This window comes from Taeniopygia guttata, chromosome 10 (genome assembly GCF_048771995.1).
Source record: "Taeniopygia guttata chromosome 10, bTaeGut7.mat, whole genome shotgun sequence".
NCBI lineage: Eukaryota > Metazoa > Chordata > Aves > Passeriformes > Estrildidae > Taeniopygia > Taeniopygia guttata.
In genome coordinates, this window is record NC_133035.1 from 6,948,407 (window position 1) to 6,976,300 (window position 27,894).

Sequence of the window (27,894 nt, forward strand, 5' to 3'; positions counted from 1 at the left end):
AGTTCAACTCATGCAGCCCTAGATTTCAGGAATTCTTTACCTTTTTTCCAAAGCTTCAAGACCTGTAAAGAAAAAAGGATATTAACAGAGGACTTTTCACAGCATGCCTTCCATCTCAAATACCTTTACTCCTGAAACCTTTACTCCTCTATTAAAACTGAATTATCTGGGAGTTGCAACTTCACGATGAGCACTACATTTAACTCTTCTTCCTCTGGGACCAAATGACCAGAATTCCTCTAACTACAGTGTATTAAGTTTCAGGCACATCTGTCTTAATCTGGAAATGTTACATTAATTCTTCTAATATGAACAAGTATCTTAGGCAAAGAGATAAACTCCATAGCCATAACAGCTAGATTCCTTCCAAAAGGAGTTAAAGTGGCGATACTGTCACTGAAAATAATAACAAACACTTAGCTTAACATATTTATTTTTCAAGGTCAATAAATAAAAGTAAATACACAAATTTGGAAAAAATTTAGTAACAGAATGTTTTTAAACAACATTCTGGCTTAAAGTCTCTGTTATTGACACTACTGGAATAGTTTCTCATCTACTTAAAGTAGCTAAGTCATTATGTTGGTGATCCTTCATCACATTAATTTTTGAAGAAGTTAGGCTGCTGCAAAGGAAAAAAAGACATCAACCTTTGCTTTGACATAGAAAATTATCTGAACTGCATACATTAAGTATTAAAATTACTTCTCTGGGCATGACTTTTCTAGAGAAGATATTTTTAAATTTACAGTTTATATATTAGAGCCCTCCTTCTGTTCCTTACTTCATCATTATAAAAGGGAAATTGTAACAAAAGTGGAAGAAAAACAAAAGAGGAAAAGGCATGGAAGAAAAGTGATACAAATTGGCCCTTTAGTTGGTAAGACATTCTTCTTTTATCTCATTTTCATTCTAGGTTGGTAACAGATGTGTGTGATGACTGGTTGCCATCAGTGCAGCAAGTCTACTTGAAATAATTGTGAAGTGGCTTTTTACCAATGGACTTGTGTCAGACACCCACTTTTGTAGACATTCTCCAAACACCTGGAAGCAGGAATGTCATATTCCACCTTAGCTTGCCCAGGTTATCTGTGTGAACACTAAGGCTTAGAGCACGGATACAGAACTTGTCCAGGAGAAGCAGCCTTTTTCAAAAGTATCTACAAATCACTAAATAGAAATTTTTATCAAAAGGTTCAGCAAGAACTAATTGTTAACTAATTGTTATTTAATGGAAGCAGAGAAGATTTGTGGTTCCCTCAAAATTCATCAAGTGTTCTGTTTCTGCATTCTATAAATACTACAAGATGCAACACGTTTATTTGGTTCCCATAAATTAGAAAAATCTGGTTTCCAAAAATTCTAAATTAGTGATTTAAAAAACAAAATATTACACCTGACCACCTTTCAAACCATCTCAGAGAGGCAGCTTCACTCCTCTCTCACCCCTTCAGAAGTGTGCTTTTTTAAGAATACATGATTTATAAAACAAACAAAAAAAGTGTGTTTTTAACTACAGTACACTTGCTTAAATATACAAGTGGACACGTTAACGTCATGTTGAAGTTCAAGGTACTTCTGGATAAAAGGCAGATAGTTATTTTAAGTCTGCATTCTTATATAGAATAACGATTATTATAGACTTTACTTTCCTCTCATCATTCATCTATCATATGGAGAGGTCAATAAATAAAAGCTTATCTGGTCCAGTTTACCTACAAGAGAAAAAAATAATAAAAGAAAAAGAAGTTACTTATAAAATTACTTGTTTAACCCTGATAACATCTGAGTTGCCATACCCAGTTTGTAATTGCAAGAAAAGCAAACAATATTCATCTTGCTTTTTAATAAATGCCCCATTTTCTTCATGACAATTTTTGTATGCTGCCTATCAAGTCACATATTCTTGGGGCAAGGAAGCTGGCCAGGAGATGCCGTGATAGCAGTAACAAGTATAAATCTGGGTTCAAAAAAAGAACATACCAGATCCAGAAGCAAAGAAATCTGGACACACTGAGGAGGCAGTGCCCAGCTGTTATTTGGGCTCTTGTGTCGTGGAGACTATACCCAGCCTAAGATATAGTTTCATACTAAGGAAGTAACACAGAACTCCGTTGTGCTCGTGTACAGACTTCAGGAAAAAGCCTTACACAAAATGAATTACCTTTGTTTAGAGTAGAAGATAAAATAGCTTACTAACTGATGTAATGAGTAATGGATGTCACTATGACACAGGACTTGCCATGAGTTGTGTGTTCAGCTACAAGGTGCAATATTTCTTATGACTAACTCAAAGCACAGCCGCGTCCAACTGTGATTTGGAATTCCCTCTTGAGCAGCACGCACTATGACTTTGAAGGAAGTCTGTCTGATTGGTACAAAGTCATCCATCCTCTCTTGGAACATGAACAAAATCCGTGGGGTAATCAGGCACAGGCGGCATGTAACAGGTTTGTCTTCCTTTCTACTCCTTGTTTTTGCTTCTGAGGACATGCACTTGGCTCCAGATGGAATCCATGTTCTGTTACAAGAGAACACAGCTGTTCTTCTCCTTCTCCCTCTCCTTCTCTCGAGGCTCTTTGCGTTTGCGTTCGTTACTCCCGGATTGTCTTGTGCTGGCTGGAGAGGCAGCACCTTGTACCTGCTGTGTAGGGAAAATAAATGGGAAATAAACCCAGCACTATTGCACATACAGCCTGAACTCTTCTGTGTGGTCAAGTTCACAAACAAAAAGTTTAAGTATTATGCAAACCAGTAGAGTTCAGGTAGGGTTTTTGGTATACCTACTCCAGGACCTCCACAAAGTTGTGTATTTCTTGAAAATTAAGTCAGCTGAAAATATATTTCAAGTTTCATGTGTCCCTTCTGTTGTGTCCACATGTACAGATCAGTAGTTTCAATAAAACATGGTTTCAAGCATTTTCTGGTGCTTCTGTGTTATTGTACTGGAGTTTTCTCTGAGTTTCTCTTAGAAGTACAAATCCACATTTCACATTTCAAAGTGCTGGCATGGACAGCGAGATAATGGTAAGGCAGCAGCTTTTTGTGACTAGAAACTTTTTTAATAACTTGGCAAGAGGGGTGGTATACAAAGACAATGTAAGTTTTGTTAATTCATCATCTATTCCCTCTGTTACCCATTCATAGCTGCAAATACGCAGGCTCTTAATCCTGTTCAGCAGGTTCTTCAGTTCCTTCTACCTTTGGCAGGTATGAATCTGTCTTAGCTAGGTACTGCTGGTTCCATTAAAGCAGCAAACAGTGCAAATAACACAACTTTTACCTGTCAAAAATCTTGTTTCATGCTTAAACTTATCAGTTAATGGTTCTGAATACTTCAGGCCAAAGATGCGGGCTTTATGTAGATTATTTCTTACATATTTGTAAATAAAAGCAATTCTGAAAGCCCTCAATGGTTAAGAATTCTCTAAAAACAAAACCTCAACTTAAATACTGTCTTTGGCACAGAAGATTCACTTCAATTTCATTTTTTGATAGACGTGCATAAACAACATTTTCAGAAGATTTTGAAATCAGCTGCTTACGGGTATAGGATAGAAAGGTGTATTGGGAGGAACTGAATTGCCTAATTCAAAACAACAGAAAGATCCACATGAGATCACAGTCTGAATCACCTAAAAATGTACAGCAACAAACTTTTACAAGACAAAATACAGACAAAGCTTTAACTATTATTAAAAAGTTTAGCTGAATGCTCTTCTGAAAATAATGTAAAATACTAGCTAATACTATCTTTATAACCTGACATATTAATTCATACCATCTAAACCCTAATTTAAAAGGTTAAGCCTGCTTTAAAGTATTTAAATGTCTGCAGTTGCCATATCTACATGCATATTCCAACAATTGTAGTGTATTCCTCAAGATTGCTATATTCACCTCAGGCTGAAATATGTACAAGCACAGATGTATCTGTGCAATTACTCATACTTTCTAAAATTGATGATCATATTCTGTAGTACTGTTTTCTTACCTGGACCTGAGCAGCTGCTTGTTCCTGTTCCTGATAGTACTGAGAAGCTCTCCTGTCCTCCTCCTCCTGGAGCTTCTTTGCTAGCTCTAGATCACTGATTCCTTCTGGGATCTGTTCCCAGTTAATCTCTTGATTCTGCTGCTCTTGTTGTAGAGACAATGCCATCAGGTAATCCTAGAGAGAAAACTCGTGAATTAATGTTTTTTCACAGAGAAAAGAGTCAAGTTGTATCAAGTGAATTTTTCAGCATGTGCAGCTACACAGTACCAACAATTTTCTCACAGCCTTATCTTCAAATGGAGGTCATGAATTTGTTTCAGAACCTGTCCATAGCCTCAACTGCAGAACTGTCTGCTTTCACAGTGCCTAAGCTGCAGCAATGAAAATATAAAAACTAATTTAAAATTTTTGCTTTTAGTTTTAAATTCTATTACCTAGACAGCAACAACTTATCTGTCAGATCTTTATTCTGAGAGATGCAGTGCTTCAATTTATTAAGAAGTATCTTATTAATTTTCCCCCAGTATTTAAAAAAACATTCATGGTGATCACTATAAACTTGTTCAGAATGTAAGATTTTCATGGAACTTAGTTTTGCTCTGCACTTGTGCATTAACTGGTACACCGCAGCCCCACCTCAGACATGACTTCTGCAAACTCTGTGTCTCAGCAAGAATAACAAACACCCACCATGACACACAGTCTGCTGTGGGGTCTGTCCTACATTCAGCCAAGTGGGCAGCAAAAGGCAAAGTTCAGCTATGACAATCTTAATGAGCTCAATAGAGTTTGTTATGTAGGAAGAAATTCCACAGTCTGCTTCTGTTTCCATATACAAAACAGAGGCAACATTTCACCTGAGTGAGGACTTGTCAGAAGTGGATTCTGAGAGATTAAAATCCCATTTTCCAAACTACTCAGTTGGTCTTACTTTTCCTCCCTCAAAACCATATTAATACATTCAAGTGGCACTTTTGGGAGCCCCAATCTAATTACCTAAAGGAGTTTTATAGTCCCAAATATGTATGAGTATACACACATGCATACACATCTGTGGAATTACACATAAATGACTAAAAATTAGTACAAACTTAAAATGAAAGGCAGAAATCAAGTACCTGATCTATTTGATCCTGCTGCCCTCTGTAGACAGTTTCAGGGTCTGATGGAGGCCTCAGGTGGAATTCAGAGTCACAGAAATTCCCATCACCATCCACATTATGTAAACTTTCCCACACAACCTTCTCTTCTGTAAGGAAGCCCTGGTCTGTCACCAGCAGGTAAAGCTGACCCTATACAGAAGAACAAGGAAAACTTGTAAAACTAAAAAAAAAATACTTTTATACAATCTAAGTAGAAGAAATGATACAAATGTTGCATTCCAATAAAACATTCATTTAGAGTTTTTAGCACGTTCAGTAATTAAATAAATCAGCATACAGCATTAAACCACCAGATAAATTCACTGCTGAATTAACAGCCACACCATTTCTGTATTCCATCTTGCAACTCTTCATTCTTAATGGAAGTTCATATTGATTAGAAATTAATATAAAACATCAATATATTATACATTAATGAATATATTAATATATCTCAAGCTATATACCTTGACAGCTCTTTAGAAATACACCTAAGAAGTAGACTTAAAACCTGGCAACAAAAACATTAAATCTTAGGAGTAATCAGATTAAATTCCAAAGGTAAGATATGGAGACAAAGGTGATCTTTCCAAACAATCCAAGAGGCATTACTTCAAAATGGTAATCATCTTCATGTTTCATGAGTTTTGATACAATTTGAGGTCTCTGTCAATCGAAAGCTCTAAATTTAAGATTCTTGCTTTCACTTGTTACCAATAATTGCTTTTGTTGGCATTTTAATAACTTTACAGTTCCATAGGCCAAATTTCTTGATTTCAAAGTCTGAAAATATAAAATGGGCTGGTCTGGAATGCAGGAGACAATGCTAACAAGTGCAGTTATCAAGGCACTGGAAGAATGAAATGCAAGCTTAGGATGAAGGAGTGGGAGAGGAGCTGAAATCAAAGGGAAATAACTGAAGTAGGCTCCCAATACAAGGAGACGGTGCTGCATGTCTGAGGGACAGGAAAGCAGCATAAAATACCCTTTTAAATTTCCATTTAAATCAATCAATTTATTTCATCCTACCTTTTTTATCATGTTTCTAGGATTATACTCCAAATCAAGAATGTTGTTACTGACCATAGAGCATATTAAGACTGAAGCTCCCGTTAGTATGACTGAATGTACCAGATCAAGACACTCAATACAAAACTTGTAGCAGTGATTTAGCTGTAAAAATCAAGTTTATTGTGACATCCACAAAAAATTTGGTATTTGTATTCCAGCAGCACACAAAGAGTTTTCAAAGATTGCTGTGCTGAAGTTGTACCAAAGCAAGAGGCAGATCCTGTTCTAATGATTTCTAAGGCTAAACAGGCAAGAAATGGAAACTCTGTCCATACTCAACACATACAGAACTCCTCTGAAGTCATTAAATAACTCTCTAAGGGAGATGTTGAAATTCCACTCACATCTCGTCAATCCCTCTCTGTTTACAGCTGCCCCTCCTGGGGCTGGGAGGTCACTTGATGTAACAAAAATATTATTTGAAGACTCACATACAATAATTATTACAGTATTACCTAATACCATGACAGGCACTTACACACGAGGTAAAATAGAGTAGATAAAAAACCCAAACAAAAACCAAACAGGTTTTGTTCTACTGGATGTTCAAGCTGTGGAATGGGAGTTAACCAGCACAGGGGGGCTTCCCAGACATAAGTACAAGTGTCAGCAACAAGTCTGATCACATAACATGATCTAAGAAATCATCTCTCCCTTGGAAACCTGCCTAAGAACTCAATGATACTCCTGTCCTGACACTTCAAATTACCTGAAGCAAATAAAAGGAAGTAATTTCCCAACGTTTCCAGTTTGCAGAAAGTACCCATTTCACAACATTGTGTATATAAGAAGTCTTGAAAAAGATGTAAAACAAAATCCCAGAATTTTTAAGATAAAATGTATTTGAACTTTTAAGTTTTAATTTGAACAGTACATTGACTCAAAACCTAAAAAAGGGGGTGGTGTGTGTGTCTCTCAGGTTTTCCTCTATTATGCCATACATTTTTAATTACAGCCTATAAACTCTGTAGCTTGGTAGTACTGAAATAGTGAAAATACTAGTTTTCCTATCTCCAAACTATTATAAGCTTCATTTTTCCGCACACAAATATTAAGGTATATCATTGCTTGCATGGAACTAAAATCTAGCATCTAAGGAGCGATTAAAGCTAACACTTGTTTGAAATAGAGACCATTATATCTTAAGTAGAAATAGATAGTTTCAAATCTTAAATACAATTCATATTCTATGTAAGAATTTCTCAGTTGAACACTGATTGTAAAAATGTCACCTTAGAGTAAATAATAAAAAATAAATGTAACACAGTTCCCTAATGAAAGACAATAAACTGCATTACATATCACCACATTACCTGAACACCACCACTGCAATTCCAATAGCAACTGCACCTTAAAACATTGTGCTTCACTTGAACAAAGCTTAGCAAACCAACACAGTACGTGATAAGGGACAGTGGTCCTGGTCACATTATTGGAATGAAAGGAAAATGGGAAATCACAGATCAGAGATCCAAAGTTATCCTTCCCTTATTTTTAACCAACTTCTCTGATCTTTACATCGTGTTAGTACAATTAAATTGGATTCCACAAAAAAACCCAACCAGGACTATCACAATATTGCTAAAATTCATGGAACCTTTGGCAACAATTTCATATAAAGCAAGAGGAGTTGGCTCTTCTGCTTTGAGCTGCAATGTAGCCTCTCATCGAAGGTTTGTTCTTCCACTTGCAATAAGAAAACAGAGTCCCTCTCTACAGCCTGGCTCTGTAGCACAGTTCGAATGCCAGGCACGTTCCCTTCCCAGCGCTGAAGGCACAGCCACATTCCGCGGCACACCCAGCCCCGGCAGGGACTGCCCGGGACCGAGAGAACGAATTCACCGAAGTCACCCTCCGCCCTCCGCGCTGCCCGGGGCCCGCGGCAGGAAGGAGCCGCCCTGCCCAGGCACTTCCACACCGCGGGCCGGGCCGGCGGGGAACGGGGACAGGGCCCCGGGAACGGGACAGGGCCTCGGGAACGGGGACAGGGCCCCGGGGGAACGGGGACACGGCCCCGGGGGAACGGGACAGGGCCCCGGGGGAACGGGGACAGGGCCCGGCCTGTGCGCAGCTCCCCAGGCCCAGCTCGGGCCTTTCAGGTAACCACTGCACACAGAAATAAATGGCTTTCAAATGCCCCTCACAGAGAGCAGCTGTCATGCTTTACAAAATGTTCCTACCCTCAGAAAAATCTTCACTGGCCACTTCTAGAGCACCACCAGATTATCTTGTAGTTTTGTTTTTAAAAGTGGGGTTTTTCTAACAAATACCCAGTCTCGTGGATTAATGCTGCCCCCCAAAATACCAGCACGTAATAGACAGCAAAAGTATCTACTACTAACTATAGTCAACAGGGAGTAAAACAATGAAACTCCCAAGTGTGTAACTACTGTAGACACAGTTTACTTTATCAAAGTTATGACTGATCATTTATCCAAAGAATCAATATTTAGATTTTGTAGACCAATGCCCAGATTTTATAGTTTCACATTTAAAAACCTTGAAATAAAGCTGAGGATAAAGTAAGATTATTCTCCCAAACAGGGATCTCTCAGTCTTCTGGTTTGCCCAAAAAAAAAAAACCCTCTCTGAAATCCACAAATACAGGCTACAGGATATGTTACTAGATGCCCTTTCCTTGGATAATTTCATAATCAGATTAAATAATGTTTTTAAACTACTTGTTCTAATGCAAATTACCAAGTTTCCAGCAATTCAGAAAACTGAAGAAGAAAACAAAACACCTGCCCAATAACTTAACAGAGTAAAGACAAACACTTTAAGCCTTATGTTTTGAATAGTACATAAATATTCTCTTGGACTTCTGGATGAGATCCCTTCATTTTTGTGAAGATGTTTTAAGTTGATGAGTAAGTGTTGTTTTAATTGTCTCTAACAGCTAAAACATTCAGATATACTAAAGTATTTTTCTAAAGAAAGTATGTACTACTGAATTCACAGTAACCCTCAGCATAAGAACTGTATACTTATTAAGAAAATGAAAAATAAACATGTTTTTAAGCAGTTATATTCATTGCCTCTAATGTGCCAATCTTAAATGTCCAAGGAAAAAGTGCAATTATGAAATACCCTTTGTATTGAATAAAAGTATCTGTTGAGTTCTGAAGCAGAAACACAACATTTATAAAGTAGAAAACACACATAATTAAAAATCCAAACAGGTAAGTGTCTTGATACTTTTCAGTAAAGAACACAGGTTCTATTACAAACAAGTCTGTGGGAAAAACATCCAACTGAACTAAGATCTTCTTACCAAACTGATCCCCTCTTTACAGTCCTGTTTTTCCTTGATCTAGGGAATTATCATTTGATGTATTTATTATCTGCATAATGAAAAGCAAAGGCAAAAAAATAAAATCACATTTTTAACTGCTGAGAATTAAGACTGTATGATCACATGAGCCAAGACTATCAGTATGCAATTGAAGGGACAGGAAGTAGAAAAAAAAATTATTACTTGGGCAAATGGACATGGTATGGGAATCCAAGTCCTTTCACTAAAGTATCAGCCTTGAAAAACCCATACTGCACTTAAAAAATATCACCAGTGTAAAGGTCCTTAATGTACAGCTGTACATTAAAGCTGCCAAATAAAAGTTCAAGCATTAGCTTAGCTAGAATAATAATCACTAATTACTTAAGCTGTGTTTCTAAAAATACACTTATTTTATTACATGGACATAACTTATTAAATGTGTAATTCCCTTCTGATTAACTTTATACTGCTTTATCTAGACGTTTTCACGTATTGGTTTGGAGGGGAAGGAGAGAAAGGCAGTATTAGAGAAAGAGAAAAAATAATTGCATAGTTCTTGCCCTAGAAATTCTATACCTCCATTTTTCCTGACATATGTTGAATCTCCAGTTTTCCCAATGGATGGACTTTTCTCCATAGTCCAGCTACTGCTGGCTATTGCTCAAACTGTGGGGAAACTCCATCTGCAGAGCGAGCATTAAACCCAGGAAATGGAAGGAGTGAAGCAGTTGAAAAACATCTCAACTCTTCAGCAGCAATGCAATTGGCACTCGCATGAGTATCCTGGAGGGCCAAAAATTTCTGGATAGCTAATCTTGGCTAAAAGCCCAAGTTAAGTCTATTTCTGACTTGATACAAAAGACCCCCTAGACATATAGCTACTGCAAACAGCTGGGTAGGTAGGAGGCAAAAGAGTTGTTGTTGGCCTTTAAACATCAATTTATAACTTATTTTCTGTCTTTATTAAAACGTTTCTTGATATCTCACATTCTGCCATGGACCACTCAGCAGAAATCCAAATCAAAATGAACACTGTTTAGAAGCCATAACCTCAGGAAATAAAATATGTAAATAACATGGAAATTAAACACTAACTACAAGGTCATTCCCCATAATGATGGTGCAAAACAAGAATAATAGCCTCTATTTCAAAATTTAGCATTTCAGAATGCTAAGAATACTTAAAAAGCACAAGATTAAAACCATTTTGACTTAGCAGCAACAAACCTTAAATATACAAATGATACTCATTTTCAAATATTTTAACTTTATATTTCTTAGGACTTGTATTTAGTTCTTACAGGTAAAACTCAAGACACAGATTTTTACTCACTGCCTTAACCTGTTCTGTATTATTAATATTGGCTAAGGATATTTAACTTATTGAAAGCATTGCATTTCATTTCTATAAGGAAAAAGGATCTCAACTGAAAAGTAAATGTTTACAAGTGTGCAGCTATAAAGCACAGACACACACCAGGTCCTACCCTTTAATGTAATACTGGGCTGCAAAAGGCTACAAAGAGCCCATGTTTTACAAAATTAATCTGCATTTATAATCTACAGGTCAAAGTGATACTCACTGACTGTATTTAATACAAATACTACTTTACAGGATTTAATAATAGCAGAAAAACACATTATTTCCAGGAGGATTTATGTATTTTATCTGGAATGGCCTTTAAACAAAGTAAAAGAGCGCCTGCACCTCTAGATACAATTTGTACCCAGAAAGTACAGCTGTAGTTTTACTATTTTCTTTTTTAAAACCAAACTACGTTGAGGTTGGGGTTTATTCTTCCTGCCCCACTCCATAATGAAAGCGTAAAACAGTGTACGAGCTGCCACCAGCTAATCCAAGAACTGAATTTAGAAAAGCAGAGAGGGGAAAAACTATACTCAAAATTGTGATTTAAATGAGCTGCATCAGGAAATATTTGACCACACAGATGTATTTCATACTTTGGGTTATTTAAATGGAAGAAGGGAGGAGAAAGATCCTTTTACCTGCCCTACTGCTTTAAGCAAGTGGCATTGTTTACACATATTTAAAACAGATCTCAGATGTACTCTTATCAGAAAATCAAATGTTACCTGCTTGTAGAGTTAATCATTATTTATCAGGACTGTTCAGACTTTTAGCTCAGCTTATGAGTAGTTACTCAAAATGCCAAAGATTAGCACTGACAGCCAAGATTAATTGAGGGAGGAAAAAAGGACTAGTAGTAAGAAATGAAAGTGTCATTCGCATGAGGCATCTGGTATTATCACATAATGGCAAAACCAGTGGTTTCTTAACTTTTTTACATGCTACACACCTCTTCTTTATTTTGCTTTTACTACCATTATTCATAAGCACAAATGTACATGAAATGAAAGTCTTATTAAAGAACACATAACCAAAATATAATTTTAAGCCTCCTATACAAGGGTAAAAACTCTTACACTACCATCCTAGCAAAAGTAAAGTTGTTTTAGCATGGAGATGCTCCATAAATGAATGTAAACTTGCCAAACAAGATTCTCCATTCCATGGAGGAAGGAGTCCCAGAAGCACTAACCAAGCTGACACTTGCTTTTTGTATCCTGGAATACTCCTTTCACAACTGCTGCCATTTTGCTTCCCCGGATACAGATAAAAAATAATTAAAAGAAATTCTCTTCCCTAACAAAGGGAACCAATATTGTAGCTCATTTCACTTCTCCAAACGTTTGGGATTTTGCATATAAACCTATTCATCTACTGGCCCAAATGTAATGCAAACTTTTAGATCCTCAGAAACCAGAAATCAATTAAAGTAACCTTATCAGGCCAACCACAAACTGCAAGAAAATTTAAGCCATGTAAGAAGTGTACACAACTATACATAAATACAAAGAGTTAACACAGGGAGTAAATTGAACATAAAGGGAAAGGCTACAAGATTTAAAGTAGTAATGGATCCCAGTGACTAAACCACTGTAATCAATAGTTCCTAAGTAACACTTGCTACGGACCTTACATTCACTGCAAGCCATATTTATACATAACAACTTGGAACTTAATTTTATTTCAAGACAGTGAAAAACTGTAACTTGCTTGGAAACACAAAACATAACAATAAAGACAAAAATGCTGGATGTACCTTGTATTTGGTCATGGTGCTAAAATGGTTGTTCCTGAAGAACACACAAAGCTCTCCTTCCTGGACAGCTGAAGTCAACTCACACAGTCCATGGTAAGTTAATTGTGTAGCTGTGTTATTGAGGAACTGCTCAGCTACAAACCCTACAAAGGCAAAACATACTGTTATGTGTATCTATTACACACTTGCTAATAAAAGACCTGGTAACAATAGCAGTTTTTTTCCTATCTTTCCCCTACATCCCCATATTATCACAATCCTTAGGGAACACATAAAAAGAAGGGACAAGTTTCAAAGGTCTAAAACCACCGCATTGTAAACAAACCTTCCCATGTTCAGAAATGCTATATTCACTTCTAATATTACTCACATTTTTTCTTGTTGTAATGGAGTATATAATTAATATTCCAATTATAGGAGATAGACAGCTAATTTGAAATCTGAATGTTGCCACAACAGGGGAAGCTCTTGCCAGCTTTTGAAAAAATGTATTGAATAGATCAAGAGCACGCATCAGAGAAGTTGAGAAGACAAGCACAGTGCTGTGTGCCTGCCCAGGGACAGCAGCTCAGCACACAGAATGCAGCTCTTCCCACTTGTATCTCTACTCAGTATCACCCATGTGGAAAATATATAACTTAGATTTAGCAGGGCACATACTTCGATAAAATACAGAAAAACATTACTTACCTTCACTAACCAGTTCACTGTTTTCTGACTGTTTACAAGAAATTATCTTCTCCACCAGCTGATTATAACTGCAGTTACCAACTGCTTTTACTATGTCAGCAACCTGCAGCAGGAAGGAACAACACGGAGAATTTATCTTTGAGAAGAACAGAACACGCTTGTAAGCCAGTGGCAATTACTAATAAGATAATAAGAATTCCATAAAGACAGGATGTTATCCCCTTAAAAAATCTAGGCCAAAACATTTTAGCCCAGAGTGTTACACATTTTGCTGTTTCAGATCCTGTTTTAAATCCTTCAGTTAACCCTTAGCTAAGGCAGATAGAGAACACAGCATGAGTTGGGTAGCTGAGCCAGGGTAAGAGAACAGCAACTCTTAACAACAAGGCATGAAAAGAAAAACTCTTAGGCATTATTATTCCAGCCAAACTCACCAGTTTCCCCCTAAGCAAACAATACCACTTTATTTTTTATTAAATAATATAATTAAAAATTAATTACATGTTTGCTAAAGATGCAGATTTTTCCAACCAGTTCTACCATCCCCATTTCTCAATAGCAGTGACTAATAAATCAGAATTAAAAAAAGGAGGAAAGTAACTTTGCATTCCTTCCAAGTGTTCTCTAATAAGCTTTCAAAAATGATGACTGGGACACCGTATCTGGGGCAACTTGCTACTTCCCTCAGAAAAACAATTCTCCTTTACAGAGTCATAGGAGGCTTTTAAAGTAGTTTGACTACAGACCCAGGCTCTGCAAGGTTCCTGCACTAAAAAAACATACAGTCTGTATTCACTCCTCAATTTTTCTGACTAGATTTTAAAAATTCATTACTGTATTCATTATTGACTTGTTAAAATTCACAAATACCTCCCCTCCCACCAGTAACAATCAGAATAACTTTTTTTTCAATAACTGAAACAGAGTAAGTTACCTGAGGGTCCACTAACCATCCATGGTACAAGGGGATATCAAGAAGATCAAACACTATGCATTCAGGTGTGTATTCAAATACTCGGACACCTGTGAACTTCACATTGACATCCAGACCCGTCTGCAACTTATGTAGAATTGCCATTGCATCACTCATATTCTGACAACAGAAAGAAAAGGAAAGAACAGATGACCCAACAGAGCTTTGTACATTTGGTGGTTACTCTTGTAACCCTTCATCATTTAGTACTCATCAACTCAACACTTAAAAAAAAATTTTTAAAGGGTGTTTAAATGCACATTCACTTTATACATTGTACCAGAAGATATATAAAATGTAAGAAACTCCCTCCAATCACCTCTGATTGTTTCTTCTTTTACACCCATAAACTAATTGGAGGCAGTTCTGATTGCTTTTACATCTATTTCCCAAAACCACAAGCCAGACGTCTGCAAGAAAACTGAATTGTAAGGGAGTCTTCAAGGGACTTTTCCTGAGGTTTCTTCTCCCCTTTAAAGCCTTCCCTTACAAGCCAGGCTGAAGTACTTGTCACTACACAATGATTGATCTACACAGACACACTTGCCAACTCTAATTTCAGAGTTCAGTACTGAGAACCAGAATCTTAATGGTTCACCACTTTTTTCTTTAACAAAAAACCATTTTCTATCTTATTATGGGCAAACCTTTAAATGGTCTGTAGATTCTACTGTTGAAACAAGTAATGAAAGTAGCACTTATTATAGTAGTGATCCCAATGGAATCTTAAGGAGAATTACCAAGTTACAAAGTTTCAATCACAGAAAGGAAAGATGAGCCAAAGAAAATGTGCTTTGTTATCTTGAAGCAACAGATAAAAAAATTCCCGACATGCAGGAAAAACAATTTTCCACTAAGAGAAAAAAGTCCAAAAGGGTCAGAAAGTATGTGCAAAAGATTTGGGGAAACTTAGGCACTTTATTGCTTGTCTGGGGATTTTTGGGTTTTGCAACATTCTGTTGTTTAAGAGGAATTCAGCCTTACAACAATGGGAAAATAGCATGACGAAGACCAGAAATACAGACTGGACAGGAGATGGAGACAGCAAAGATCCACAGACTAAAACTACTGATGGTTAAAGACAGTTGCTTCTGTTGTCTTCTGATCAGAATCTGCACTAGAGCATGGCTGCTACAAATGAGAGTTTTAATGCTTGCAGCCCTCTAACTGCCCTGTTCTGTCAAGTTTCCATGACCAGGAATGGAACAGCTCCCACTACCTTACAATATGTTGCTTCATCTTACTGACAACTTTGCTGTCACAAGGTTTAGACTTTAGCAAGATTTTGAAGTAATTCTCAAGACCGGCTTTACCTTTTAAGTTTTTGTAATTTTAAAAGCAAACTAAACCACCTTAACAAGAGCATGTCTTTAGGAGGGACCAGATATCAAATATAAAAACCTGTTTTGAAAGAAATTTTGCCATAATCTTACTCTGCTGAATGAATAGGAAGTCCATAGTAAGTCAGCACTAGCCATCCACAAATTCAGACCATACATCTACAGACAATAGCTGCATTTATTTTGTTAATGTTTACTTGGCAAACAAAGCAGGATTACATCAGACGGACCAGAAAACCACAGAAGTTTCTCACTACAATTTCAACATTATCTCTTCTACTTTATCTATTTCCGTACCTTCAAAACAACTTAGAAAATCTCCAGAACAGAAGGCTTCTTTGAAATTACATGGTTAAAAACTTCAGGTATGTGACATTTATAGTAACCCATATAAAACCCACAGTAAACCCATATATCTGAGCATAAGAAAGCTACAGACATACTTTCACCAGGCATAATAGTTTTCATCACCCTCCTATAAGCTGATTATGGCTATAACCTTCTAAACACAGAATTGTGTGGAAAAAAATAGCCAATTTCATTATTACAAAAGTAATTCCTATAATATGATAAAAATCAATCTCAAGTTACTCAATTTGGCTTTCTACACTGAATGAGAACAAGAAAAAATTATCTAAGAATAAACAGAGCTACCTTGAAACTTTATACCTATTAAAAAATTCAAATTCACTTTTCCGTGAGTAACCAAAAAACCAGCTATGACTACAGACAGAGCGTGGAAAAGATAATGCTAAATCAACAACTTTTAAAACTAACAGCATTATCTTCAGTACAGAAAAAATTCTGTGATGACATATAAATAGTGGCCAGTGCAAATAATATTGCCTTTCATAACACAGGATCAACCTCTTTTTGTCCCTCACGCATAAGAACACAGATCTCTCTTACTCCATTTACATCCTCAGAGAAACTCTGGCAGGCACCATTGAACAGAGCAACTGAAAGACATGCAACAAAAGCCTCCAAAAAGCAACCACCTTGTTATACACCTTTATTAGTACCTTTGTGTTACACTTCCTCCATAAAACCCATTTTACTTCATTACTGTTATTTTATAATGGGGGGGGAAAGTGTCTTCTGTTAATAGATACTGAGTTTTTCTTCACTAATAGCACATACATAAAATTATTACTCTACATCAAGCCCAGACAAAAACAAACTACAAACGGTGGTCTGTATGCTTCTGGCTTTTAACAAGGTGACAAACCTTAGGTGAGAAACATAGTTTTAGTTTCCTCAGACATAAGCAACTGTGTTTTAGGAGCAGCTCCTTACCTGCTCATAATTAAGTCGCTGAATTTCAGATATCTCTTTAGGTTTTGCATCAAGAATGTAGTCTCCTAAAAGAAAGCAAAAATGAAATTAAATTTATTCCACAATCAAAGCTTCAACATTTCTATGCATGTTTCTGATTGAAGCTGACTGATAATGAATACCACAACTGAAGTTTTCTACCAAATTAATGAGATCACATTGTTTTATAACCTGAATTATAATTATGGAGTAAAATATGAACATAAAAACTTAGTAAGATCATATTAAAAAATAAAATTCAAATGGCCAACACTGTTACTAAAGCAACATTTCATAATCTCTTGGGGTATCATATCAATCTCTTCATTATTCAAAAACTAACCTCCCTCTGTGCCTCAGCTTAAAAATATAAAAAGGTCAAACTGTTCACAGTAAGGTATGCAATTCTGCACACAATTTAAAAAGCCAACCACTTATCCTGACTGATACTGTGAATGTTTTGCCAAGTTTTATACACCAGTAATTCTATAAAACTTGTGCTGATTTTGACTGGAATATTGTTACCTTCCTTCACAGTGGCTGGTGTGGGGCTGTGCTTTGGATTTGTGCTGAGCACAGGGCTGGTAACAGAGATGTTTTTGTTATTGCTCAGCAGGGCTCACTCAGAGCCAAGGCCCTTCCTGCTTTTGCCAGGGCCAGGCTGGGAGGGCTGAGGGCACAGGAGGCTGTGAGGAGACACAGCCAGGACAGGTGACCCCCCTGAGCACAGGGCTGTTCCAGACCAGCTGCCATCATGCTCAGAATATGGAGTGGGGGGAAGAAGGAGGAACACTTGGAGCGATGGATGATATTTTGCTTCCCAAGGCACCCCGTCTGACAGAGTACTGCTCTCCTGGGGATGGCTGAACACTTGCCTGCCCGTGGGAAGCAGTGAATTTATTCCCTGTTTTGCTCTGCTTTCCCTATATTGAGTCTTTAACTCAACCCACAGGTTTTCTGGCTTTTACCCTCCCCATTCTCTACCTGATCTCACTGAGAGGGGAGTGAGCAAGGGGCTGCCTGGGTTTAAACCACAACACTGTCTACAACACAAAGTTAATAAATTAGTTAATAGTTAATCAACACACTAAGGTTCAAGATTTAGAACATCTTTAGAGACTAATATCCACTTCCCAGATTTTATTTCAATGTTTTTGTACTTATTCCCTTGTTCCATTACTAAACTCAGAAAAATACTATTATAGGTTTCCTAATTTATACTCTTAACTTGAAAGTGGTTGAAGGCTGTTTTGTTGGTTTTGGGTTTTTTTTTTCAGCTGTAGAAGAACTGTAACTGCTAATCCTGTTGAGTGAATAGGAACCTAAATAATTTTAACACAGATTTATTATTCAATTTAGTAAGATAATTCCAGAAGCTAAAATATGCCTTCAAGAAAGAATACACATCTAGAGAACTGGAATTATGTAGTGACTTCAGACAGTATTGTGTCATCAATGCAATTATAAGAAATGTTTAGACACAGGGAGCAAGATTTCTTATTTTTCTGGAAAAATTATGTAAGTAACTTTTTTCTTCAACCAGAAGAGTAAGCACTTTACTTCAGAAAAGAACAAGCTACTTTCTTTACAAGCAAAAAGAAAGAATATATTGTAAGGATTTTTTTCTTCTGCTTAAGAAAAATCAAACCTAGTCTATTAAGTTCAAATATTTTATATTTGTCAGGCTACAAGGGAAGGAAAAGTAGTACATACAGCTTAAGTACTATCACAACTGCACTTTTAACACCTGGATGATCAGAGTTATTAAAGTTCCAGCCCTGTCAGATACAAAGCAAAGAGCTGCAGTTTTACTGAACACTGAATATGACCCCTGAGTAATATCTGCAAATGAGACCCCAATCACTGTGAGGACTACATTAATTTTTCTTGTTATTTTAATTGGGTCATACTTCCAAGGATTATAGTTACTATAGACAATTAAAGACATAGTTGAATTACTACTTTCTGTCAACTATAATTAAACAACACTGTTAGAGACACAAATAATTTTAAATCTGTCAATGTGTTGGTGTACTGAGCCATACCAATGGCATCAACTAGACCAATCACTTTGGAAAGCAGCGCAGAAAACTTCTAAAAACACTTAAGGAAAAGCATGAGTAACTGAATACTGTAAGTACGCTTCTGGAATTAAATAAAGAGCTGAAGAAAATAATAAATACATAAAACAGTTCTATGTTGTTATGCGCTACAAAGTACAACATACAAGTGAAAGTGATTTATTGCAATTACTAACCTAAGTATTCCATCAGCTGTTCAGCCGTTATGATTTCCATCATTGGTGGCAGTTTAATCTGTCAAAGTAAAAGTACATTCTCTTTAAAACACCAAAACATTACCATTTTAAAAGCATGGTATTTCTAGACAGAAGACTTCTGATTACATTTGCCTCACCTGGTTTATAAGGCCATTAGCATACTGGACCTCTACTGAACAGCAGCCAGAAGAAGATATTAAAAAGACACTTTGGTTTTTAGAGAAACCACATGCACACAGCACTTTCTCCCAGCTGCACATCCCTGCATAGTGTTCCCTTCTCCCACCAAAACATTTCTCCAGCATCCCCCTCCACTTCACAGGAGCTCACACCACTCACTGCAGTGGCTCAACTACAAGCACTCAGAATTAACAGAGTGGGAACTGTTAAGAAAACTTCCCCTCACGTGTTTGACTCCCTACCTTCATTAACATTCTTAATGGAGTATTGAGTATTAAGAGTATTAATTTTTAGTATTAGCTCAAAAAGTTGTTATGTACGAAATCTCTAAAGGATCTATTGTCAATAGGTGCATGGACAGAGAAGCCAAAGACTTGTGCAGGTACAAGGAAATGACCTTCCAGCCTCTCATCCCATGTTCACACTCCAAGGTTTAACCATTTGGTTTAACCCTACACAGAGCAGACCAGACACACAGAACTCTGTGGTGAATATTCTATTCCCCTCTTTCCTGATCTACTCCCACCATCATCACGTGCTAAAACCAACCACCCTGGCAGAGGTAAAAATTTCTAGCATCCTCATCTCTTCCAGCATCCTGGGTAAACATTTTGGCTGAACACTTTCATTTACTGCAGGAAGAAATGCAACAGGCAAAGCACAAACACATACAAGGACATGCTTCTGGCAATCTGAAGAAATACCACAGGAGGATATAGACTTTAAACATAGTGCACTCAATTTTTCTCTGCATAAATGTGAATTTTATTTTTCTAGGGTTTGGGGTTGGTTTGTCTCAGCAGTTGATTTTTCAGCTCTCGTCAGTTTTTAATTTTCTCATCCTATCTCCCTCCAACATCTTGCCATTCAAAGTCTAGAAAAGGTATTTATTATATGAGGAATTTTTTAATCAAGTTCCTCAATACTGATCACTGCTGTCCTTGACACATCTAGAAAGACATGACGTGAGACTGTTAACTCATGGTTGAGATTTAATGGGTTCCACCTACTTTTCTGGTTGTGGAGAAGGAAGAAGTAGAAAACCAGGAGATGGAAGAGCAATCTACATGAAGCCTTTGATGCAGCACCCCAAACTCAAGTATACAGTATAGCAGCACACCACTTTGTTCACATTGTGATGGAGAGGGTTTTTGGTATGAAAACTGAGCTATTTTAATAACTTTGCAAGGAAAATGAGGTATGATTGGGCTACATCTGTCTTACCAATTTTAATTATATTTGACAAAAGGCAAATGTGTTAAACATATGAATTCACAAGAAATTTCATTAAATATGGAAGAAAGAGACCCAAGTTTATATGGCTTTCTTATTTATACTCTAAAAAATATGTCCCTACTTGGGTTAGAGTTGACATATGCCACACAGTAATCAACCCAGAGATGGTAGGCTTATAAAGAAGCTGGTAGTACTGGGATAAGGAAAGGAATTAAAGAAGAAAAATCAGGCATGCATGGGTACATGGTGTTTTGAAAATATTAAATGAATGACAACTGGTTGTAACTTACAGAACTCCTCCTGAAACTAATGCTCAACAGGCTAAATGCTTTCATACTCTTTGATTTTTTCACAATGTTTATACCAAGTATTCACATAAATAAAGTGAATTGAGCCATGTAAACAATAGGACTACAAGTTCAAAAAGCTGCTTCTTAAACTCACAGTTGGGACTGGCAGCATTAAAGTCTTAGCAAACTAGCTGTGCACACCCCTGAGCCAGGGCTCAGGACAGCCCCCAAGGCACAGAACAGCATCACCTCCACCAGCCCTGCCTGAAGTGTTACAGCACATGTGCCAGTACAATATGAAGGAAAATCACCACTCCCTCAACTGTTAACTGGGCTCCTGTGATGATTCTTTCAGGAATGAAGTTAGCTCTTTTTATCAGTTATTTAAACCATTTGTATCAGCTCAGCCAGCATTGCCTGGGGGGTTCTGCTCTGCACCACATTAGGAACCTCCGGAAGCATGCTTACATGACAAACACCAAGCACAAAGCTCACCTATATTTAAGCTCTATGTACAAATAGCACAACATGTGATTTGTATCACTGGTTAACAAATGCAACTTTCCCTCACAACTGTAAAGCTAACCATTTATTTTTTTACTGCAGAAAAAGCGAAGTGGTTTTACTCATATTTCCAGGATATCTCAAAGCTGGATATTTTAGCAAGCTAGATCTCAAAGTTAACTGCTTGATTAAATGCTAAGCAAAGTTAATTGGTTATTTCATGGCATAATTTTAGGGCTGGCATGTGTATGGGACCTTGATCACACCTTTAAAGTGGGTTAATGGGGTTCCAACACAGTTCTAAGTACTTCTGAACAGAGCTGACTTAAGGATATAGAGAGAACATGACATTTCCCAGCTGTTCAGGGCTTCATTGCAAGTACTTAAGTGACAGGAAATGTACAGTGAAGAGGAAATGGGAGAGAAAAACACCTTAGAACTTCAGGGAGAGTAAAACATCATACAGAACCACAGTCATTATCCAGATAAATCAACAGAAGTAAACAACGTAAGCAACAGTAGTAGAAGCTGCTGTTGTCCATAACAATCTATTATTTTGAGGGACACATTTTCACGATAGGTTTCAATGTTTAGTTGCTAGATTTTACATCAACTTCACATTTTAGGAAAAATGCATTTCCTCAACTCCCACCCATTTCCTGTACCCCTCAACTGCAGTTTCCTGGTCCTTCATCTTGATGGTTCTTTCTAGATACATTTTATGTCCTACACTCAGGAGTGGGAAACTTAGTCCTTCTCACACAACTACAGCATGAGATACAGTTGAGGCATATTTTAATTAAAAGACAAGAGGGGTAAACAGATTTTCATGTGGAATAGATTGTCTAATAAAACTTACACAGTTTCTATGAATTAGACTATAAACCCCAAAACTACATAATACTAATTTTCCACTGTATTCTTCCACACTACAGAAGGGCTTAAAAAAAAATTAAGTGATACAGTCATGCATAGAGCATAACACTTCTGAAAATACTATGAATATCAAAAGAGTCCAAGAAAATTTCTAATGGCTTATATAATAAATCTTATGTAAGACTTATAGTCTCAAACCATGTTTATCTAAAACATGCAACTCCTGTGAACACAGTGTTCCAGAGAGGTATGGGTAGCTTCAAGCAGCTTTGACAAAAAACAATTCATATTCTTTGCAAATAAGTGTCGCTGGCCTGGCAGAACAGCTCATGAGCCTGTGACACGACAGCCCTACAGCGTGCACTGCCACTCCACGCCCTCAGCGTGCCCCGCAGGCAGGTGCCCCCAGCCCCTGGGCGGGCTCGGTGCTGTGCCGGGCACGGCTCCAGCCAGGACGGGCACGCTCAGCTCGTCCCACAGGTGCGGAGGAAGGGAGGCTGCCAAGGCCCCGCTGCGCAATCTGTGCCAGCTCCGGCCATACGGACGGGCAGCGCGGCAGGGACAGCGCAGCACGTGTGAAGGGCCGGTGCCAGCCCCCAGAGCGGGCACCACCACTGCAGCCTCTGACAAACCCAGTGCAGATCAGCAGCACCTTACTCTGATCAGCTCCTCTCAAAAGGGCCCTTTTCATGGAAACCTAAAATTAAGAATTTCTAAGTAGAATTTTTTTACTCTACCTCTTCTCTGCACGTCAGTTTGGATACATCTAAGCAAGAAAAGGGTTATATAACATTTACTTACATAATTGTTATGATACCTAAATAGGTAATTCATACAGTTCTAAAAGTTTCCAAAATTTTAGTAGATCTAGATGTGTAGGGAACACAGCTCCTTCCATTTGTTGAGAGGATTATGACACAAAAAACTTTCAAAAACATTTTCAAATATGCAATATCACTGTTCTCCTACATAAGGACAAGATATTCCATATGCACACACTTCTCAAGACAATATTAATATTATTTCTATTCTAATTGTATAATGTTTTCCCTTTGCTTATTTTATGTTTCAAAATCTTCCCTGGACATTTCAGATATGTCATTTCTATGCAACATGTTGAGGTTCAGAGTTCTTCAGCAACAAGACAACACATCCTACCTAAGCACAGAGCAGAATCACATGGCACTCTCACTAAGCTTTTAGCATCTGATGATTGCCACATTCCCCCCACCCCAAATTACAGTTAATGAAATGCCAGAAGTTATCAGAAAGTGTTGCATGAACCAGGTCTAACAAAGATCACAAAAGGCACTTAGAAAAGCCAACTTTGCGTTGCTAAGCTTAACCACATAGTGAGCCACAGGCCTGAGCTAAACCTGAGCAATCTCCAGATTTAAATAAGCTGAAAAACAGTGTGCCACACTATTCTACATCAGAGAACATAACTCATGCCTGTACATATATTTTAAAATGCTTGTTTCAATCTCTACCTCTTCTTCATTTCCATCACACAAGTCTAAGTGGTTATGACACTGTTTTGCACAACAGCTGTTCTGCACAACAGCTACTTTTCCTAGTTGATATCATAGTGCTTTTGTTTTTCTTCTTAGAACATTTCTCTTAACATTCCTGTAGCAGAACTCCTTGGCTCTCCCTCGTATAGGCTAAACTGCAAGTTACACTTAGACAGGCAGACTGCAAAAACACTTCAAAAGAAAAGTAATTTCATAATTTTAATATTTAAAATACAGCTTCTGCAATCTGCCACCTCAGGGTTTTATGTATCCTTTGAAAGTAGTGGATAAAAGAGACGTAGCAGTTTTATCACAAGCTTAGTTCCAAAATCTGGTTATTTTCGAAATGGAATTTGGATAGTCACAGTGGGTGTTACTATTTCAGAATTTCCAAAACCCCAACTGCCAAACCAGTACTGCATTTAATTTGGCTGAGACCAGATCTATCCACAGGATGACCAGAACTCTCAACCCTGTCAGGACAGAGTTCTAAAAAGGAAAATTGATGGCTGATACAGGGAATAGAACCCAAAGTGTAACTGTTTAACTTGTTATTCCCTGTTGTGATTCTATTTTTCTTCCTCATCTCCTTCTTATGCTCTTTTTTCCCATTGCATGTAGCTTTTTTTCACCTAGTATTTACTATGGTATTCTCACTCTGCTTTTGCCTGTTTTCATCTTTCAATGTGCCTTCTTGTTCCCAAGTTACAATTACTTGGCCCAGTCTAGTGCTCATCTTTGTTCAGGAGGAGTGAGAAGGTGGATGTCCATCCTCAGCCCTTTCAGGTAGCAAGCTGCTGTCAGTGATGTACACATGAGCTGCCACCCCAACCACTGTGAATGTGGTTCTCAACTGTGAACTGGGGAGAAGAAAGGCCAATTTGTAGAGGCAGTAATTAGGAAAATCAATTACAAGCATCTACAATATATAACCAAATAACAGGAAAACCCTCAAGCCTGTAAATAATGACAGTTCTACCAGTGATGACAGTTTCACCAGTTTAGCTGCCTGTCTGCAACTCATGTAAATTCTGCTGAGGTTTTACATAGAACTATAGAAAACTTCCTGTAATCTGAGCAATAAGAAACAGCAGGGCACTCCCAAGGGGTATTTTGGTTTTTGCCTATTTATAAACCTGGGTATTACCTTAATTCTCACTAATGTAACATTTGATCCCAGCAGAATGTCAGTTAAAACTCTGGTTGGAGAGCAGCAGCAGAGGGAAAATGAAAAATGTTAAGGAACAAAACCTCCAAAAATTTGAATTCAAACAACAGGACCAGTGCTATCCCATTTACATCTTTCATTAAATCAAAGGTTAAAAAGGAAGATCCTATAACTAACAGGTTTTTTTTAAATGCCCCCCCCCCCCAAATGATAAGGAATTGCAAGTTTTTCAAGTCACCCCTAGTCGCTAAAGAGGGAGCACAGAAAGCAAGTGTTCAATATTGAAGCCTGTGACAACATTCACACCCTCTTGAGGATAGGAGAACCTACATAAGGCAATACCTTAAAGTTACACATAACTTCCCTCTGCTGCTTTTACTAATGCTTAAATACCAACATCATTGTACCAGAGTTTTCCTTCTGATGTCTGAACTATTTTGCTCAGAAAAATGTGTAGAAATTGTAACTCAACCAAGAGCATTAATCTTCTGCATCTAAACAAATTTCCACCTGCATCTAAACAAATTTCTTCTCATAACATATTTCCACTTTGACCTTTTCCTAAGTAACCTTTCACACTGCGAACAACCTCCTACTCTTCCAATACTAAATTTCTTCCCCTTGCTACTACAACATAAAAGCTATTCCTCTAAAGCTTTCCTATTTCAGGACTCTATCAACTCTTCAGTCTTCCGGGGCTGAATTGCCAGCATTTCCTGAGACGTGCCCCTCAACCTTGTTTTGCAATGCACACAACCTTACAGTTTTCCTCCAACAGATACTCCTTTCACATAGACATGTTAATAACTACATTATGGCTTAATTACTTAAAAGATTGGGAAAAAAAAATATTTGAAGACTATGGGAAGTCCCATTCACAATGGCTACAGAGCACAAGAACTTCCAGGTCTCAAAGCTTACTTGATCAGTACCTGATTTATTCATTAATTTAAGTACAATCTATACTGCATAACTGTATGAATGTGTCCCTATTGCTCAGGCAGTTAGTTGTACAAGTCCGTATTTTGTACAATTCTGCATTTTATACAACTCTACATCTACTTTATTATATGAAACTAACCTGTTTTCCAAAAATACAACTTATGTGCTTAGTACTATAAATAGTAATCTTTACTTACTAGAAACCTGTACACATCAGTAAACTATTATATGGTATATATTGTGCTGTTAGTAAACATAATCTAGATATTTTATTTCTGTTTTAAGTCAACGAAGTAAGTCTATATGTGGCAGCAGCATCTAAGCAGTATACTGGCAACACACTGCACGGCAGTATTTGTTTTCCAAGTTCTATATGCGAGACATGTGCTTAACAGCACAAATAAGCCTGAATTATTTCTTGAAAGAATCACGTAATGGTTTGGGTTGAAAGAGACCTGAAAGATCATCAAGTTCCAGACCCGTCTGCCATGGGTAGGGACATCTTTTACTAAACCACGTTGCCCAGAGACACAACAACCCCGGCCTTGGACACTGGCAGGGATGGGGCGCCCACAGCTTCCCTGGGCAACCTGTGCCTCATCATCCTCACAGGGAAGAATTTTTTCCTTGTATCTAAACTTGCCCTCTGCTAGTTTAAAGCCATTCCCCCTTGTCCTATCGCCACATGCCCTTGTCAGAAGTTCCCCTCCAGCACTCTCGACAACGTCCTTGTCCTACACAGCACAAACTTCCCGCGGAGCCCCTCAAGCCGCGCGGGCTCAGGAGCCCGAACGCCGCCGGCGCCACACGAGCCGCCCGCGCGGCCCCGCCCGGCCCCGCCATGGCGCCCGCCCGCCCGTACCTTCCAGGCCAGGAGCAGCACGTTCATGATGGCCAGCAACGGGCAGGGGCCGTTCTCGTTCTGGGTGATGACGGGCGTGTTCTCCTCCTTCCAGCGGACCCACTTGATGTGATAGACCGACTGGCCAGGGAAGCGCTCCTTGGAAGCGGAGAGGAGCTGGGAGCCCGCCGCCGGCCTGTCCCCTTCGGGCTCCGGGGCCGGGCCCCCCGAGGAGGCCCCCGCCACCACCGCCTCGTCGGCGTCGCTGTTGAGCTCGGAGCTGCTCGGGCAGCAGGAGTGCAGGTTGGAGAAGGACTCCAGCGAGTCCAGGCTGCGGGACTCCTCCCCCGCCGGGCTGGGAGCGCCGCTGCTCCCGGAGCCGGCTCCCGCGGGACCGCTCTCCGAGGCGGGCGCCGCTCCGGGACTCTCCGGCACCGCCAGCCCCGCGCCTTCCGCCGCCTCACCACCCTCCGCGGCCCGGGAGGGGGACGCGGTCCGAGGGGCCGCGGCGGGAGCGGGGGCCAGCGGAGGGGAAGGGCTGCGCCGCCCGCCGCCCTCCTCGGCCTCCCTGCAGCCGCCCTCGCCCGCCGCCGCCTCTCCCAGGCGGAGCCGGCTGGCAGCGCCCCCGCCGCCCGTCTGCAGCGAGCCCGGGGGCGGCGGGGGCTGCGCCAGGCTCTCCATGCCCGGCCCGGCCGCTCCGCTCTCTATTGGCACCGCAGCGGCTGCGCCTCCGCCCGCAACGCCCGCGACGCCATCACAGCAGCGGCGCCAGCTCCGCCCCGCCGGGGACGTGCGGGCGGGGGGAGCGGCCGCGGGTCACGGCGGGGCCCGGGGCGGGGGGGCCCCGGGGCGGGGCGGGCGGCGGGAAGGGGAGGGAAACAGGTGAGTCCGGCTCTGCCGAGGGTGCTCCGTGCTTTTCCTTGCGGTTTCTTAGACAGTCGTACTATAAAAAATACGACCGTGGCGAGTATAATAGATAACTTCAACCATTTGATTGTATAGGCTAATTGAAAGAGAGGAAATTTAGGTTAAGTATTGGGAAATATTCTTTACTGTGAGAGTGGTGAGGCACTGGCACAAGTTGCATAGAGAGGCTGCAGATGCCCCATCCCTGGAAGTGTTCAAGTCCAGGTTGGAGA

The 27,894-nt window shown here is 39.0% G+C and overlaps 1 protein-coding gene across 1 annotated transcript; it reads right to left on the reverse strand.

Moving 5' to 3' along the window:
• Window positions 1-1,831: 1,831 nt before the first annotated feature.
• Window positions 1,832-27,553, reverse strand: MINDY2 (MINDY lysine 48 deubiquitinase 2). The gene is made up of 9 exons (XM_002195354.7): window positions 26,777-27,553; window positions 19,184-19,241; window positions 16,909-16,973; window positions 14,234-14,392; window positions 13,300-13,402; window positions 12,610-12,752; window positions 5,113-5,286; window positions 3,995-4,168; window positions 1,832-2,644 (listed from the first exon to the last, which is right to left on the reverse strand). The coding sequence occupies exons 1-9, from the start codon at window positions 27,434-27,436 to the stop codon at window positions 2,525-2,527; spliced, it is 1,656 nt and encodes a 551-aa protein (XP_002195390.3). The 5' UTR covers window positions 27,437-27,553; the 3' UTR covers window positions 1,832-2,524.
• Window positions 27,554-27,894: the final 341 nt, after the last annotated feature.